Source organism: Rhinatrema bivittatum, chromosome 6, assembly GCF_901001135.1.
Source record: "Rhinatrema bivittatum chromosome 6, aRhiBiv1.1, whole genome shotgun sequence".
In the NCBI taxonomy this organism is placed as follows: domain Eukaryota; kingdom Metazoa; phylum Chordata; class Amphibia; order Gymnophiona; family Rhinatrematidae; genus Rhinatrema; species Rhinatrema bivittatum.
In genome coordinates, this window is record NC_042620.1 from 51337500 (window position 1) to 51357090 (window position 19591).

Here is a 19591-nt window from a genome sequence, read left to right on the forward strand (position 1 = left end):
AATGAATGGATTTACCGCCTCAGTTCCCTGGAACCGGAAGGATTAAATGACAAAATAGAGTGGATGACGATGATCTGAAATCTGTCAGCGACGTAACTAATACTACCGACATCAACTGTCCACTCATTGCGTCAGCACAGCTGCACGTCATCAGCACCACCCTCCCACGTCATCATGACAGCATCCTTTAAAAATGGCGTTCAGCAAGCCCGCTCTCGCCTTAGTGAAAGCAGCCGCTCAAGAACCAGCCGCTTCAAACTCCGTAAGTACCCGCCTATCATAAAACTGGAGGTAACATCGTGCAGCACAATTAAAAGGTTGATCAAGCACTTTGAGCATTCACAAAAATCTTTTTCAGCGGAGCATTCTTGACCGCCACACTAACGCCTAGTCCACGTCTTCGACAACGCCGCAACAGCATGTATGTATCAGCTCGGATGCATAGTGACCACATTCAGTGGCATTTATAAGTCACGAATATTCAGGATGTAAGTAATGGTATGTCTTTTATGTTATACAGCATTCTGCAACAATTTAGCAGCTTCTCGTTTAAACGTCCCGCCCTTGAAGAAGGAGCCGCAGCTCCGAAACACCGTGGTGTCGGGCAGCTCGAGACAGACTGAGTTAATATGAGATAAGTGCAGCGTTTGTGGATTATAACAATATTTAACCATTCTGGTAGAGTTACCTAATGATTAGAAGCCACTGCTGGCTCACAGACACGATAGCGGAACCACCTCGAGGTCCTATCGTATGAAGGTAAACTCTACCCACATCTATACATGACATGTTTTTTCTTTGTGTATATACTATCATGTTATGAGATATTGGGTCTACATTTCAGTACATCCCACTTCCCGACATCCCTGTGGGGGGTCGTCTGTGCCACTTTTTACAGCATTGGATACAGATTACCTCAGATCAGTGGGTGCTGGCAATTATCACACAGGGTTACCACTTCAACTTCATAACTCTTCCGGCAGACTCCCCGCCTCTTCAAGCATGGAGTCTATCCAGCCACTTGACTCAATTACAACAGGAAGTATCCCTTCTTTTGCAATCAAATGCTATAGAACCCGTCCCTCCCTCTCAACGAGGCAAGGGATTCTACTCCAGGTACTTCCTAATTCCAAAGAAGTCAGGGGGGCTACGTCCCATTTTGGACCTTCGGGCCCTCAACAAGTACCTTCAAAAAGAAAAGTTCAAGATGGTAACCCTGGGTGCGCTACTCCCTCTGCTGCAAAGGGGGGATTGGCTGTGCTCCCTCGACCTAAAGGATGCTTATACCCACATTGCGATAACACAATCCCATCGCAAGTATCTGTGGTTTCTGGTAGGCCGCGACCATTATCAATACCGAGTACTACCTTTCGGTCTGGCATCTGCTCCACGAGTCTTCACCAAATGCCTCGTAGTGGTAGCAGCATTCCTCAGGAAGGAAGGTGTCCACGTCTACCCCTATCTGGACGATTGGCTAATCAAGGCCTCCACCCCTCAGATTGCCCACTCCTCCCTAAAATTGACAATCAACACACTCCTTTCCTTAGGGTTTCTTGTCAATTACGAGAAATCTTGCTTAGTCCCATCTCAAACCTTATCTTTCATTGGGGCAGACTTGGACACCTTACAGGCAAAGGCCTACCTTCCGCTGCAGCGGGTCCAAACTCTCATGTCCCTAGCTCGCCAGCTCCAGTCTCAAGACATGGCCACGGCTCGCCAATTCCTTATTCTCCTAGGACACATGGCATCCTCAGTTCAAGTCACTCCCATGACCCGACTAGCCATGAGAGTGACACAATGGACTCTGCGTCACCAATGGATTCAAGCTTCTCAGCGCCTGTCCTCCCTAGTCGCAGTTACACAAGCGCTTCGCCTGTCTTTAACCTGGTGGACGACTCAAATCAATCTCCTTCAGGGCTTACCTTTTCTCCTACCAGATCCACAAGTAATCCTGACCACCGACGCTTCCCACATCGGTTGGAGGGCTCATGTGGACGATTTCCAAACCCAAGGGTTATGGTCACCAGAGGAAGCCGAACACCAGATAAATTTTTTGGAACTTCGAGCAATCCGTTACGCGCTCAGAACGTTCAAAGATCGTCTTTCGAATCAGATAATCTTAATCCAGACAGACAACCAAGTGGCCATGTGGTACATAAACAAGCAGGGAGGCACAGGCTCTTTCCTTCTGTGTCAGGAAGCTGCGCAGATTTGGGCAGAAGCCCTCTCCCACTCCATGTACCTCAGGGCCACTTACCTGCCGGGAGTAGACAATGTATTGGCAGATCAGCTGAGCCGGGTCTTCCAACCACACGAGTGGTCACTCGATCCTCTGGTAGCGACCTCTCTATTTCACAAGTGGGGTTCTCCCCACATAGATCTCTTTGCGTCCCCTCAGAACCACAAAGTAGACGATTACTGCTCTCTCATTCGGAGCCACCACTCTCAGCCGAGGGATGCCTTCTCCCTCAAGTGGACATCAGGTCTGCTCTATGCATTCCCTCCACTTCCTCTTCTGTCGAGGACTCTCCTGAAGCTTTGCCAGGACGGAGGAACCATGATCCTGATAGCACCCCACTGGCCACGCCAGGTGTGGTTTCCCATTCTTCAGGATCTCTCCATCCGCAGGCACATCCCTCTGGGAACGGATCCGCATCTGCTCACTCAGAACGACGGATGCCTCCTCCATCCCAACCTCCAAGCCTTGTCCCTGACGGCATGGATGTTGAAAGGTTAGTCCTTCAGCCTTTTAACCTTTCGGATTCGGTTTCTCGTGTCCTGATAGCTTCACGAAAGCCCTCCACCAGAAGATCCTATTCGTATAAATGGAAAAGGTACACATCTTGGTGCACTTCCCAGTCCCTTGATCCCCTTTCCTGTCCAATCTCTAAGTTCTTGGACTATTTATGGCATCTATCGGAATCGGGTCTTAAAACCTCTTCCATTAGGATGCATGTCAGTGCAGTAGCCGCTTTCCATAAAGGCATACAGGGTGTCCCTATTTCAGTACAACCCCTGGTAACACGCTTTCTTAAAGGCTTGCTCCATCTGAAGCCACCCTTACGTCCTCCGGCCCCATCTTGGGACCTTAATCTGGTTCTTGGTCGGCTAATGAAACCACCTTTCGAACCTCTACACTCCTGTGAATTAAAGTATCTCACATGGAAGGTATTATTCCTTTTAGCTGTCACTTCAGCTCGCAGGGTTAGTGAGTTACAGGCCTTAGTTACCTATCCGCCTTACACTAAACTCCTGCAGGACCGGGCGGTACTCCGCACTCACCCTAAATTTTTACCTAAGGTAGTTTCTGAGTTTCATATTAATCAATCCATCATACTACCTATCTTTTTTCCCAGGCCCCACTCCAACTCCGGGGAACAGACTCTGCATACCCTAGACTGTAAACGGGCTCTAGCTTTTTATCTAGACCGTACAGTTTCTCACAGGAAGAGCACTCAATTATTCGTCTCTTTCCATCCTAACAAGTTAGGACAACCTGTGGGTAAGCAGGCTCTTTCCTCCTGGTTGGCGGACTGCATTTCTTTTTGCTATCAGCAAGCTGGCATTCCTTTTCAAGACCGTGTAAAAGCACACTCTGTGAGGGCCATGGCGACTTCAGTGGCACACCTTCGATCGGTGCCGCTTCCTGACATCTGCAAAGCTGCAACCTGGAGTTCTCTCCATACATTTGCAGCCCACTATTGTTTGGACAAAGCTGGAAGACAGGATGCCATCTTCGGCCAATCTGTCTTGCGTAACCTTTTTTCAACATGATGTACCAACACCCTTCCACCTTCCCGGTAGGGTGCGGATGCCCTTACCAAATTCCACCCCAGTTGTTGTGCCTCTTGCACGTCGTTGGGTGCATTTGGTGCAAGTCGGGACATCCTCAGCTCGGTACTCACCCATTTGTGAGGACAACCATCCTGCTTGTCCTGTGAGAAAGCAAATGTTGCTTACCTGATGTAACAGGTGTTCTCACAGGACAGCAGGATGTTAGTCCTCACGAAACCCGCCTGCCACCCCGCGGTGTTGGGTTCGTTTTGTTTTTACTTTTTAGGCACTGCCTGAGTGCCTGTAGCTTTGAAAATCAGACTGGAGGGAGACCCCTGCTGGCTGCAGGGTCAGTGCCTTGCTGGGCATGCCCAGTAGGGGCCAGTCAAAGTTCTGTTTAAACTTTGACAGAAGTTTTCCGTGGTGGGCTCCATCCTCGATGTCACCCATTTGTGAGGACTAACATCCTGCTGTCCTGTGAGAACACCTGTTACATCAGGTAAGCAACATTTGCTATCTCTAGATTCATATCATTGCCTGGATCTGAAGTAAACCTATTTATCAAATTAAGTTATGTCACAGGTTATAGGAATGTTTCTTAGTTCTGTTACAAATGACAATATAACATAGAATTTTATATAATATAAAAATAAATTTTTGATTCAGAAAAACTGCAGCTTTCGTTGTTTTGCTTTTAAACATGAAATTACTTTTATTTCAGGATCAAGCCAAAGCAAATAATGAAGTCATGAACTTCTGAAGCCTTAGTGGTACCATAAATTGAGTTGACTCTGCAGAATAATTTCATAGTGAAAACCACAATAGATAAATATACAATATATGTATGTTGAAACAACTGCAATTTTTGATACTTTCATGTAGATGAAATACCTATTTAATGGTCTGTATGAAGTTACTTTGATAGTTTTGTTTTGATAATAAAATTAGAAAATGCAGGAAATTCTTAAGCATTTTATTAATTCATATACTTCATAAGAAATTTCACAGTTTGGTTGACTTATTCACTATGCTTTAGTATTTAACAATTGGCTTAAGCGCTTCTTGTTTTAAAATGTCATCTTATGTTATATTCCCATGATTGTACTATTGGGTTAAAACCATCTTACTAGCAAATGGAGAGAGCTGTAATCACACATGTCCATTCATTTATAAAATATATTCACTGTTTTATGAATTTTACACTGTCCTGAGATGAGCAAGGTTCTTGACCCTTTAAGTTGACTCTGCAGTTTAACTAATTTTGAGTTCCAAGAAAAATGTGGCCATGCATATGATGAAATAGTGTACTTCATTTTTTAAGGACTCAGCAATTTTTCTGTGATTACAATCAAGTACAGTTAGTCATACTGGGTCTTATGACCTGAGTTGTATCCGGACTTGGTGAACACTTCCAGAGTTTTCTAGAAAGCCTTTTGGGGTATATGTGGGAGGAGGGTGTTTATTGCATGCCACAGGGCATGCTTTTTGTTTCATTTTAATCCTTCAAGTCCTGTTGGACTACTGACCTTTTTAAATCTCTAGCCAGCATTGGGATTTTATTGCCTCTTTAGTGTTTCCCAAATAAAAATATTTCTGGACTGGCTTTAATTATTGGGGGGTGGGGGTTGCTGGTTTTTAATTTTATACATGAGTACCAAGAAAAATAAAATGAAGTCCTATAAATAAATGGGGAAATACTTTCTTGCATACAATATACATATTTGTTTTGAATTCCTAATAAAAATATTCTTACAAAACCTACAATGCTTTTTTTTATCTTTCCAAAGGCTCCATATTTCCTCTAGAATTTTAAAGTGACCTTTTTCTAATGAGGATGTCTGATATTCTAACTATTAATGAAGAAACAAACATAATGAAGGGTTCAGAAGCAGAATTAAAAAGTTTAAGGTCATCGGAAAACCTTATAAAAGTCGAAAGCCATGAGCAAATACACACCAAAAAGGATGAAAGTTGCACTGACAGTTCAAATGATTCGCAGGTAAGATATATATTTTCATCCCTTGTCCATACATATACATTTTTAAAACTTTGTTTTTGAAATTTCAAATATTTCACAAAACAAGGATTTGATAAATTTTACTAGTTAGGCTGAAATTTAGATTTATTTTTTTTTCTTTTTCTGATGCTACTCTTATTTGTTAGTAGTGAACAAACATTTCTAACATAGTTGGAGACTCAATTTCTGGCTTGCTCAAAATAAGCTTATATTGTCAATTTTTTTAAAGATTTTTCTATTTGAATTCTTTGCTACAAAGGAGCATAATGGATTTGTTTAATTTATTTCTGGTATTATAAAGATACCTCTACACATCAGGATCTGAGGATCTTGTAACTAGGGCAGACATGACACCCTGTTTGTCTGCCCTCTGTGTCTTCATGGCCCTCTGGGCTTGCCGTCTTGTGCACCTGGGGATCATTGTTGCCTCAAGGACATGATACTAGCCACACCTTAGTTTGAGAGACCCACCATGGGCATGTGGGAAGGCTCCCCTAACAGGGTTGTGGCCTAACCTTCAAAGGAGCCTAAGCATCTGCAAGAACAGGTTTTTGATCATATTAGACAAGTGGTACCCCATTTGGACCAAAAAGGACAGGGCAGTGCACATCAGTCCAGTAGTGGCAAATGTCGAGACCTCATTCAAGGCATACGACTTTAGCAACTTGCCTATTGCTCTTTAAATGATATCTCCCCCACCAAGAATTCGAGACCATCCGTGACAAGGAATATCATCAGAAAATGTGATACAAGTATCAGGCCATTACAAGGATAGCAATTTCAGATTATCCCTGATAGTATTTGTGTGAGGTCCCACATTTTTTTCTAGGTTATTACCTCCTAGGTAGATGATAATTAGGTTAGGATGGATCTCCCAGTGACTACTTCTGTGCAGGGGGGATAAAAGGTGACTCCATCACATTCCCCCTTTTCCAATCCACCAAATCAGCCATGCCTTGGAGGCTAACCTGGGTTACGAGCAAATGTGCCTTGGATGCCCCACTGCTGTGCATGTGTAATGGGGAAGGCCAATTTGTCACAGTGATTATTGTTGCTGGATGATATCTGTAGGGAAGAAACATAAGGTGTGCAATTTATATAGTAATCTGCTCTAACACTGGGCTAACACAGGTAACCAGTAATTGTATCTAAGGTATGCTGTGGAATGCCAACAGCCTATATGCTGTATTGCTCCCTTGAGTAATCTTGTAATAGCTGCATATGATGCAGCACCAATGTGAAAGGAGTACATTCCTTAGAACCCACGCCATATGTCCACAGCAAGCAATTAGTGTCATGTCTGTTTAATTACCTGAACCACTGCTTCGTTGTACCATTTGCTTATCGGCGAGGCAGAACCCATATGTGCAGGATGACAATGATGTGAGAAAAGTTCAAGGAATGTGATTCTCCTTGTAAACTCCAGCTGCACCCATTTCACTGGGCAGAACACCAAGTTCCCCTGAAGTACACCCCAAAACAGATACCCCTTATGCATCAGAGTAAAGCTGGATGTCATTGGTGCTGATGGGGGAAAATAGCTACACCATTTAAACTTGCCAGAAAGAGCTGCTAAATGACAATACCCTATCTCAGTTGTTTAATTCTCAGGTGGTGATAGTTATGGAATAGTCCTATCATCGCTGTGATCAGGTGAGACAGAAACATAGTAGCATAGTAATGATGGCAGAAAAGGACCTTTCATCCTTCAACGCAATGGACCTCCATCAAATCATAACCAGCCCCACTCACAAAGCAGGCCACTCCCTCGACCTTATTTTCATGAACTCCCTTCTCCTCCCAAACTTCACCACCTACACTCCCGTTCCCTGGTCAGACCACTTTCTCATTAAAACTTCCTGTACAATCAAGAACGTCCCCAAGCAACCTAACACAAAAACAACGATACAATTCAGGAAATCCTGTCCCAGGGATTACCTCTTAGACTCCCTTACTGACAACCTCAAAAATCTAGATCTCGCAGACTCGTAAACAGCCATCACCTCATGGAACCACATCACCAAAGACACAGCCAACAAACTCTGCCCCCTGGTAACTAAAGAGACTCAACCTCCCTCTAAAACAATACAACCATGGTACACCCCGGAGCTAAAACTCCAAAAACACGAACTCAGAACCCAAGAAAAAGTATGGCGCAAAGATCCATCAGCCAAGCAACTCGCCAAATACAAAACCCTACTGCATGACTACAGATGCAACACTCTCAAAGCAAAACGAGGCCACTATGCCACCAGAATTCACAATTTCCAATTCAATCCGAGAGCCCTTTTCTCGCTCATCGCTAACCTCACCAGGACTTCTCCCAAGACAACACACTGCAAAGACCCCAAAACTAAATGTAATGAGCTCGCCCAATTTTTTCACAACAAAATCACCTCCGTTTCCTCCCGCTTCCCCACCATTCCTTCACCAACCAAATTTATCCCAAAAAACTCTGACATGAAAATGGACACCTTCGAACACACATCTGCCTCTGAAATTTCCGCTATACTTAAGAAAATGCGACCCGCCACCCACCCCTCCGACATGATCCCCACCAAAGTGCTCCTGACTATCCCAGACACCATCTCCCAACCACTAGCTGACATTATCAACACCTCCATTTCCACTGAAGATTTTCCCAGCCAGCTCAAACTAGCCATTGTAAAATCCATCCTTAAGAAACCGAAACTTGACCCTGCCGACTTAACCAACTTACCGCCCCATCTCCAACCTCCCCTTCCTTGCTAAAGTTCTTGAAAAAACCATCAACACACAATTATCTAACTACCTCGATCAGCACCAGATACTCTATCCTTCACAACATGGCTTTAGAAAGCACTTCAGTACCGAAACACTCTTGATCTCCCTCGCTGACTACGTCATCAGAGGTTTAGACAAAGGTCACACCTACATTCTAGCCCTTTTAGACATTTCGGCAGCCTTAGACACCATCAGTCACTCTATACTGCTCGATAGACTATCTGACATTGGCATCTCCTGGACCCCTCTCCGCTGGTTCAAATCTTACATCAGTGACAGACACTTCAAAGTTAACATTTGAAAACCACGAAACCGAACCCATCAATATTACAAGGGGCGTACCCCAAGGCTCCTCCCTATCATCTACTCTCTTTAACATATACCTCCTTCCCCTCTGCCATCTGCTCTCAAATCTCGGTCTCCTACACTTTATCCATGCCGACGATGTGCAAATTCTCATACCCATCACTGACACCATTTCCTGCGCCCTAAAAAGATGGGAAAGTGCCCTCTCCTCCATCAACAGCCTTCTCACTCAACTCAACTTAGCCCTAAATGCTAACAAAACCGAACTCATGATCATTGCACCCCAACACATCAACCCATTAACCAGTTCCCCCGCCAACTCCCCAATTGCCCCCCTAGACTTCCCGCAAATCTTAAGAGACCTAGGTGTAATCCTCGACTCACAATTCAGCCTCCAGAAATTTATCTCTTCCACCATCAAGGACTATTACTATAAACTACACACCCTCAAAAAACTTAAACCTATTCTGCACCCTAGCGACTTCAGAACAGTCCTACAAGCCCTCATCCTATCTAAGATAGACTACTCAAACACACTACTCCTAGGTCTACCGAAGAACAGCATAGCCCCACTGCAACTACTACAAAACGCAGCTGCGCAAATACTCAAGGCACTCGCAGAAAAGAACACATTACACCTATTCTCAAACAACTCCACTGGCTTCTCATCTCAGCCAGAATTCAATTTAAAACTCACACTCATTCACAAAGCTATTCATAATACAGACATGCTATGGTTCAGACACTTTACACATCCGTTCCACTTCCAGACCTACAAGAACGCCATATATAGCAACTATACACATGCCTTCTCCCAAACTCTTTCAACTAACAGCCACCAAACACGCCATATCCCTAGCGGGACCGTCCCTATGGAACTCCATGCCTACCCAGCTACGCCTCGAGACCTGTCCTAAGAAATTCAGACAGAAACTCAAGACTTGGCTGTTCACACACGCCTATGCCCACTGTCCTGCCTCCCACCCACGCCCCCCCTCACCTCACCCCTCGCCCCCTCCGGTCCTCCTCTTCAACCTCTCCCTACTCTCCCAGCCCCTTCCCTCACCCTCCAGATCTACCACCCTTAGTTCCTGTAATTAATGCCCCCATCCCTCCTTGTATTCTTATTGTATATAATTTGTACATATATACTTAAGTGTATTTTGCGTTACTGTATGTATAGCAAAAGACCCTGGCTACCCTCCCCTGCCCCCTCCTCCCCTCCCCTCCCCCCAGTTCTATTATTAGTTACACTGTAAAGCCCTGTTGGCTATGTTCACGTTGTATGGAAACCGATGTGATGTTTTTTCTTAACGAATGTCGGTATACAAAAACTTTAAAATAAATAAATGGTCTATCCAGTCTGCCCAGCAAGCTTACTTATAGTAGTATCTTCCAGTCCGTGTTGTTATCCCCAAGCAACATTTTTTAGTGGGTGAAAAGCTTTCTTGAAAATTTACAGTGCTGCTTGACATGCTTTGCTTATGGATTTGCCTGGAGAAGCAGTCCTCTGCTTTTTTCCCTTATGTCTGCATATCAATACCCCCAAACCATAAAAATTAGGGCCTGTGCTGGTTGTCATTTGATTATAGTTCCCCCCCCTCCCCCTCCCCCTAGGTATGACTCTCATTGCTAAAACCAGACTTCTAATTAATGATCGCATGTCCTCGGCATAAATTTCTTGCGTATTGGTTGGTTATTTATTTATTTATTTATTTAAGGTTTTTCTATATCGACATTTGTTGATGGACATCACATCGGTTTACAGGCAACATGGAGTCAGCAACAGAGCTTTACAGTGTAACAGATATAACAACTTTTACAGAGTAACTATAATAGTTTAACAGAAACAGCTAAGCAGATTATATTTGTTTAGTGCAGGAGTAACAGGTTGCTATTGTCACAGCCACCAGATTTGTTAATTTGGATAGCTTGTTTGGAGGGAGCCTGGAGACAGTGAGCAAGGAGTCCAACCCTATGCTCAAATTGATGATGGTTATAGGACTTTGCAATTTATCTGCTAAAAGGGATGGTGGGACGACTTAAGGAAGAATTGGTACATGTGTTTACAATTTGCTGTGTCACTTTAACTGATGAAAATGTCTGAATGCAGACTTACCTGTCTTAGCCATCAGTGCACCCTGTCTGTACCTCCTGAAGAGCTCCAGGGCACAATCAAAGGAAGCATATTGGACTGAACATTCCTCAACTGGGATGAAATAATTCACAGACGAGCTATCCAAGAAGGTTGTGAATTAGCCTGTACTTTCTGGGGTCCTTCTTAGGGACCACTGCCGAAGGGGATGTTGAATAGACCCACCACTTGGCCAGGCTAGCTTCTCGATAATAACACTATGCAGGAAGATGTGTGGAAGGTGTTAGTCTCATCTGTGGCGCATCAAGATCTTGTGTAGAGAATGAAAAATATATCGCAGAAACCACTGAGGATTGTGTCAGCAGATGATCTTGCTTGGGTAGTGGGCTAACCAAGGAACCATATATTAACAGTTTGTTTGGGGTGGAGCGAATGTAGAAAGGCAGACTCACTTGGCTCGTTCTGTGGTCCTTTAGAAGGACTTTTGGTGATAGGGTGTGATGAAGCACGTCAGTTGTATATGTGTTTGTATCAAGAGTTGCTGCACAGGTACCCAGGTTCAAGAGAGGTCTTGAATGAGTAGATGTGACTCGTTATTTTCACTTTCAAATAATAGAAGGACTAGGGGGCATTCCATGAAGTTAGCAAGTAGCACATTTAAGACTAATCAGAAAATTCTTTTTCACTCAACGCACAATAAAGCTCTGGAATTTGTTGTCAGAGGATGTGGTTAGTGCAGTTAGTGTAGCTGGGATCAAAAAAGGTTTGGATAAGTTCTTGGAGGAGAAGTCCATTAATGGCTATTAATCAATTTTACTTAGGGAATAGCCACTGCTATTAATTGCATCAGTAGCATGGGATCTTCTTAGTGTTTGGGTAATTGCCAGGTTCTTGTGGCCTGGTTTTGGCCTCTGCTGGAAACAGGATGCTGGGCTTGATGGACCCTTGGTCTGACCCAGCATGGCAATTTCTTATGTTCTTAAAATGCCAGCAGACACCACTGTTGCTTGTGGCTCTTTGGCATTACTGGCCTACCTGACTGCACTCTGAAAGGGGTGAGTCAAGGCTTTAGCTTCATAGGCTTTGTTAACCATCTTTGTTAGCCAAAGACTGATGTCCTGGGTGGCCAGTGAACAGAGCTCTTGGCTGCCATCGTTTGACAAGTCCTTGTCATTGTTAAGCAATGCAAATCTGCTGAACTCCTTTTAAGCACTTATAAAAGAGTTCCGGTAACTCCACGGGGGTTGTACCAGAGAGAGAGATCTGCAGAGGTAGCCACTAAGGCCAAACAAGTAAAGGAGCTCATCCAATTGACAGTTTGCTGCCCCCAACTCTTTTTTGCTGCCTCTGACTCTGATCCCTCTTCCTGTGCCCATTGAGCAGCCTAAATGTATTAATTATAATGGCCACAAAATAAATGAATGGTCTACTGGTCATATATTTCAAAAATAGCTTTTTAAATATATTTTTTTTTTAATTTTTTTCTTTTTCTTTTGTAGGATTGACACTGAGTAGGCTTTCCAAAGTATCAAAGCCACTACTAGTTTAAAGTCCACTTTACTTTATTAATATATCCACAAACTAAAAAACGTATTTTCCTCTCATAGAAGGTAGATTCCCCAAAGTTCGTTGTATCTCGTCTTAAAGTGAGCAAACCCAAACTAGATGATACTTATCTTGCCATAAAATGACGATCCACCCCCTACATGAAATCATGCTTTGAAAGCCAATCTACATCATGTGGTATCTTCTTGCACACACTCACATATCACCCAACCTTAAAAGAGCAATCCAAATTTCTATATATACATTCTCTTTATCCTGTCTACCTTCATCAATCCTCATACCAAATACATTTTATATAATTCTTCAAACATGGCAGAGGGGAGGAAGTATTGAAATACTAGAGGGAAGTGACGTACAAGCTGATCAAAGAGTTAATTAACAAGTCATCCCAATGAATACCAATTGATCGATTCATTTAAACCACGGGGTTTGATCGAATCCAATTCAAAAATCCAAAATTGTTCCCGCTTATTCAAATGGGATTGAATATCGCCCCCTCTACAAGGCTCAGTAATCTGTTCCAAAACAGTCTACCTGAGATCCTGAAAAGTATGAGCACTTTGAAATATGTGGCCAGTAGACCATTCATTTATTTTGTGGACATATCTCTGTGAGGGTCTCTGTAGTTCGGTGTTTGTTGGGCTTATTTGTTAAATATCATTTGATATTTGGCCCACATGGCTTTGTTAGGGGGAGAATGGAAGAATATATTGAGTTTTTCAGAAGAGCAAGTTGCAGCAGTGATTAAACAAACATCACTTTTTGATTCAGCAGAGGTGAGTGATTCAGCATGCTCTTGGGCTGAATTGACAATGATTTCCAAGAAAGTAGCCCGTGCCGAATTATATCAAGCAACTGTGGTAGAATACATAAAACAAATGATACTGCTTGGGTTATGGATGCAGAAAGAACCTCGTGTATTCCAAGAAGATCCCGAGTTTGTGTTGAAATGGATTGCCATCCTAAATAAATGTTCTTTAGATCTGATGTTACTGATTGTAGAGCGCACTTCAGTCTCTGTTAATGATCTTCGGAAAGAGATTTCAGAAATAGTCTCACCTTCAGACTTCTACCAATATTGAGATCTTGGAGGCCTCCCACAAACAATTAGAACAGACTATAGCCAATTTAAGATACAGAAGTTTCGGAGGGTCAAGAACAACTAGAAATCGGATAAAGTGTATTTTTGGCGTTTAAAAAAAAAAAGTCTTACAAACGTCCATATGTGACATTTCAGGATTCTTCTGAAGATTCACACAGTAGTGGCGATGAAGAAAAAACCATGCAGGAACAACCTATTTTTGGGCCAGCATCGGGAGCCATACAAGGGCCGTCCAGGGAGAGGACATTTGAGGACAAGGACATCAGAGTGGGAAAGCCCCACTACACGAGCACAGTAAAGCAATCAACAACGGTAGTGAATTTGTCTAACTTTTCTATTTCTGGAGATATAGCTCTAGCATTGGAGAAGTCTATCATTCGTGCTGTGTAGTCTTTTATAATTCCTTTAAGACCCAGATTGATCTATATCGTTTCTTCAGGCACCTACACATTAAATTATTTTTTCAAGATCAAAATATGTCGCCTGGGGGGGATTCTATTATGCCCCTAAATCTGATTTGTTTCCTCCTGGTCTGGTGGATCCGATTATTGCAACATATATTCAGTTGGTGCTTTAAGATTTAGCCAAAATGGAACAATCTGTCCACCACAAACAGAGGAGTTTTGCAGGGGAGTGGACTGTCACTCAACATAGAGCCCTAAGGTTTTTGGCTGAGAACCCTGATATAATTGTGAAACCAGATAAAAGGGGAGCTATTGTGTTGCAGAATACAAAAGATTATGTCCGTGAGGTTCAATGTTAACTGAGTGATGTCATGTATTACCACCCTTTAATGGAGGATCCGACTCCAGCTTTAGAAATTCGTATACATACGTTGGTCCAAGAAGGATTGAGAGTGGCTTCCTTTCTTCGTGAGAAGGTAGAGCTTTACAAGTCAATCATCCAATCATTCCAGTTTTGTACACATTACCAAAGATCCACAAGAATTTGTCAACCCCACTGGGGCGTCCTGTTGTAGCGGGTAAAGGGTCAATTTTGGAACCTCTTTCGAACTTTTTGGATTTTTTTTCTAAAACCATTTGTATGGAGGGCTGCATCATTTGTACAAGATACATCTCATATGTTGTCCTTATTGCAGGATCTACCACTGCTGCTACATCAGTGCTTTCTAGTTACCCTAGATCAGTGGTTCTCAACCCTGTCCTGGGGACCCCCCCCTCCCAGCCATTCGGGTTTTCAGGATATCCACAATGAATAAGCATGAGAGAAAATTTGCATGTTATGGAGGCAGTGTATGCAAATTTTCTCTCATGCATATTCATTGTGGATATCCTGAAAACCCGACTGGCTGGGGGGGTCCCCAGGACAGGGTTGAGAACCACTGCCCTAGATATTGAGGCATTATATACGAATATTACTCAGAGAGAGAGGTCTTCGGTCTGGTGGGAAATATTTTGCAATCGCACCCACGCCCACAGAGGGTTCCATCTAGTTTTTTGTTGGCGTTATTGGAATTGGTTCTCTTTCACAATTTTTTTCAAATCTGCAAATACAAGGAGTTGCAATTGGGGTCACAGTAGCCCCTGATATAGCGAACATGTCCACTTTTGAAGACAAATATTTCTTTCTGTCTTGGTTCCATAAAAGTTTGACGTAGCATCTGTATATAGATGACAATTTTTTTCATTTGGACAGAATTTTGTGCAGTGGTTAAATAATCAAGATGTACACTTGATGCATGCAGTTTCATCAGGTCTCCATCTCGTTTCTAGATATTACATTTTTTAGGGATGGAAATTGTTTACATACCACTTTGTTCTGTAAAGAGACTGACTGTAATCAGTTATTGAGATATTCTAGTTACCATCAAAAATGTTTGAAGGATAGCCTTCGATATCTCAATTTTTATGTTTGAGGAGGATATGCTCTACGGAGGAAGAATTAAAGTCTCAAGCTGTAGATTTGTTTTCATGTTTCCTACAGAGGGGGTACTCTCGATCTGTGGTTAAAAATGCTTACAAACGAGCTTTATTTGCAAATTGGGCATTGCTGTTGAATTATCAAAAGAAAATTGATGATAGTTTGACTTCTGTGGTACACTATTCTGACCATGTAAGAGATGTGGTGGATATTCTTCGAGCACATTGGCCGGTGTTATCGCTTCATAAGGTTTTTCAATTGAGTCTTAGATTTTGCATATTCTAGGAGCCAGAATATCCGTGATATAGTAGTTCACTCTACTTTTCAGTCAGCGTTAAATGTGAATAGTGAACATTCGATGAAAGGACACTTCCCATGTGGCACATGAGATATGTGCACTCAAACATTGACAGGTTTGCAATGGTATCAACCGGGTTTGAACCATGTTGTGGGTCTGAGATCTTTTACTTCTTGTGATTCAGAGAGCGTTATTTGTCATTCAATACCCATGTGATTTTAATATATGTGGGAAGGACAAAAAGGAAAATACGTATATGACTTAGGGAACACAAAAGCTGAATCAAGACCTTAAAAATGACAGCTCCCTTGGTTGTACATTGTATACAAAGTGCTCATACTTTTCAGGATCTCAGGTGGACCGTTTTGGAACAGATTACTGAGCCTTGTAGAGGGGGTGATATTCAATCCCATTTGAATAAGCGGGAACAATTTTGAATTGAATTCGATCCAACCCCCTGGTTTAAATCTATCAATTGGTATTCATTGGGATGACTTTTTAATTAAGAAATCTTTGATCAGCTTGTACGTCACTTTCCTCTAGTATTTCAATACTTCCTCCCCCTGCCATGTTTGAAGAATTATATAAATATATTTGGTATGAGGACTGATGAAAGCAGACAGGATAAAGAGAATGTATATATAGAAATTTGGATTGCTCTTTTGAGGTTGGGTGATATGTGAGCGTGTGCAAAAGGATACCCCTTGATGTAGATTGGCATTCGAATGGGGTTGGATCGTCATTTTTGTGGCAAGATAAGTATCATCCGGTTTGGGTTTGCTCACTTTAAGACTAGATACAATGAACTTTGGGGCATCTACCTTCTATGAGAGATGAAAATTTTTTTAGTTTGTGGATATATTAATAAAGTAAAGTGGACTTTAAACTAGAAGTGGCTTTGATACTTTGGAAAGCCTACTCATTGTCAGTCCTACAAAAGAAAAAAAAAATTAAAAACTATATAAAATGTTTAAAAAAATCTTTTTGAAATATGACCAGTAGACCATTCATTTATTTTGTGGACATATCTCTGTGAGAGTCTCTGGAGTTCAGTTTTTGTTGGGCTTATTTGTTTGATTTATAATGGCAACATAGAAACATAGAAATGACGGCAGAAGAAGACCAAACGGCCCATCCAGTCTGCCCAGCAAGCTTCACACATTTTTTTTCTCATACTTATGTTACTCTTGGCCCTTAGTACCCTTTTGGTTCTATTTCCCTTCCACCCCCACCATTAATGTAGAGAGCAGTGATGGAACTGCACTGGGAATCCTACCACCTGCCTCCCCACTTCCTTAACATCTGCATCTACCACCCTGGGGGAGTGGGACTCCATGAATGGCATAACTCTTTCCCATTCACACACACCCCATACACCTTTCCTCCACCCTTTCTGCCTCTTTTCCTTTCCCTCACATTCCCCTTCGTTGCATCCCTTCCTCTCCCATCCCTTCCTCACATTCATGGTTCCTTTCCTCCCCTCCCTTCCCCATTTCCCTTCCCTCACCTGTATCCCTCATCCTTTCACTTCCCCCGTTTTTCACTCACATGGTATTCCCTTCCTCTTACTCCCTTCTCTCTTACAACAGATGTCTTCCTCTTCTGCCAATGGGGCATGGGAACGCAGCCATCATTTCTATATTCGCTGCACCGGCTGCAGCAGGGGAGTCTCGTCTGCCGGTGGGGGTTGGGAACCCCACTGGCATGTCTATATTTGCAGTGCTGGCCACAGCACTGCAAATATAGACATGCGACCCAATATAATCGGGTATATCTTACAGAGAAAACAGGTTACCAAACAGTAGAACAGGATCAGTTCTTGCAAAGAACATTCACTGATACCAGGTCCTATATCAGGGTAATGCCTCTAAATTCTGCACCAATAATTGTTTTCACAGTATGGTTCTAAATGGTAGACATTAATAGAACATCTTAATAGGATGTGGTATAATTTTATTTCATATATATTTTAATGAGGCTGAGATTATTGTATGTTATGTGATTTCTTGTAAATTGAGCCCAGAAGATAAGAATGAAACACTAAACTCATATCTTTTTGACCTGCATGTTAGCATATTTCTCATGTCAGATATCTTCAATAATTCCAATCTAATCATTGTAAGTTCACAGTGCAGTAATAGCACATTAACAGGTTTAACCAAATGGCATGCTGTCAGGAATGTTGCAAATCACCTGGGAGGTAATACCACTTTGTGTTGCTGTTGTTGGTCGGGTAAGCAGTATAGTATTTTAAATAAATAAAATTGCAGAACAGTACACCTTGATCCACTCTCCTTGGCACTAGCCCAGTCCCCGGGTGCCACATCATAACACCACACTGGGAAGAGAGAGCAAGAGGGGAGCTTCCCTGAATTTGGCATTGGCCACGTGGGCCATGTAGCCTGTGTCATTGTGATGCCCCTGCAATGCTCTGATCTTCCCACACCATCACCCCCCACAAGCCACAACCAGGGGCTGCTAGTGCCAGGGAGTCTGGTAGCCTCCCATCCAGGTGCATGGGACACCCCATTACATGTGGCACCTGTGCATCCGCCCATTTATCACACTTTAATAGGCATTAATTGCTACTGAATTAAGACTATTTACCTTATGCAGCCAGCAGTACATCTAGTAAACTATATGATGCCAGTTAGGATATGCACTACCAGAATGCTTTAATTCTATGCAAGGCATTGGTAATTTGAGGGCTTCTGGCACACAAGTTAAGGTGGATTTAAACTACAATTAATGTTGTTCAGGTGCCTTTACAAACTAGTACTTTAAAGGACTTTTGTGATTTGAAAATTTGTCCGCATTCAGGAGCCCTTTTATCCTTTAAATTGCAATGCTATACTAGTACTCAAAGGTTGCTTGGACTTTTGTGTGTGCTCTGATTTCTGGCTTGTGTGTGTTTGTAGACCTGTAGTGATTCATTATTTTGATGCTACTTGCTCAGTACTTGTTGTTTTATTCTATTTTGGTACATGAGTCTCCTTCAGTTCCTCAGGAGTATTTCGCTTTATTCTTTAATGCCTTAGTTACCCTGGCTTAGCATCTGTGCTTCAAACATGATTTATATTCCAGTGCTACTGGTGCTTGGCTGTTTTAGAGTGTTCTAATATCAGTGTCTATAAGATGTTTTGGCATCTCTTGATTCATTAGATACCAGTATATGTCTTCAATATTTGGCGCACACAATTTTTCATGAAACTTCAACTAATATATCTCAGTAAGCAAATGTCTTCCTTACATATCAGAATCTTAATATTGCCTGAATTCTGATATTTCTCTATGGTGTCAGCATTTCAGAGGTTCAGCACATCTGAAGTCTGATAGCTTTTAAAAGGTTGGTGGCACATCCTTGCCATAGTACATTTTCATTTATGTGTTAATTATTTCTTTTTTGTAAAGTATAGCAAATCATTTCTGGGTCTGGAGCATTGTCCTAATTAAGGACTGACTGCCTGCATTTTTTAAGATACCTAGGACTCTGTGTATCTAGATAGTTAACCTTTTAATATTTGCTGTATATTCCTTCACTTTTTTGTTGCAAATCACTTGAGGCAGCCCTAACTCCTCAAAGTAAATAGAAATTACCATTTCATGTGCTCAGATGGCCCCTCCCCCCCACCCCACCAAGGGTTAAAATAATTCATTGGGGTTCAAGGTTATCCCCCAATAGTAAAAGAAGCTCCAGGGATTGGACCTAGGCCTCATGGTCTTGGTCTGATCCCTGGACCTTGGCTCAATCACATGACGGAGTATGATCAGGTTGGTGCTATTTTTTTT

At 42.4% G+C, this 19591-nt stretch overlaps 1 protein-coding gene across 11 annotated transcripts in view; it reads left to right on the forward strand.

Annotated features, from left to right (window-relative positions):
* R3HDM1 (R3H domain containing 1) overlaps positions 1–19591 on the forward strand; it is a 476151-nt gene that overhangs the window by 97295 nt on the left and 359265 nt on the right. For 6 of the 11 annotated variants that reach the window (XM_029605380.1, XM_029605381.1, XM_029605379.1 and 3 more), the window contains exons 3-4: positions 5562–5773; positions 13759–13935. In XM_029605380.1, coding sequence (XP_029461240.1) covers positions 5603–5773; positions 13759–13935 — 348 coding nt within the window. In that variant the 5' untranslated portion in view covers positions 5562–5602. Of the gene's footprint in view, positions 1–4513; positions 4617–5561; positions 5774–13758; positions 13936–19591 lie in introns of those variants that run through there. The other 5 variants (XM_029605384.1, XM_029605388.1, XM_029605386.1 and 2 more) reach the window with 2 other exon arrangements.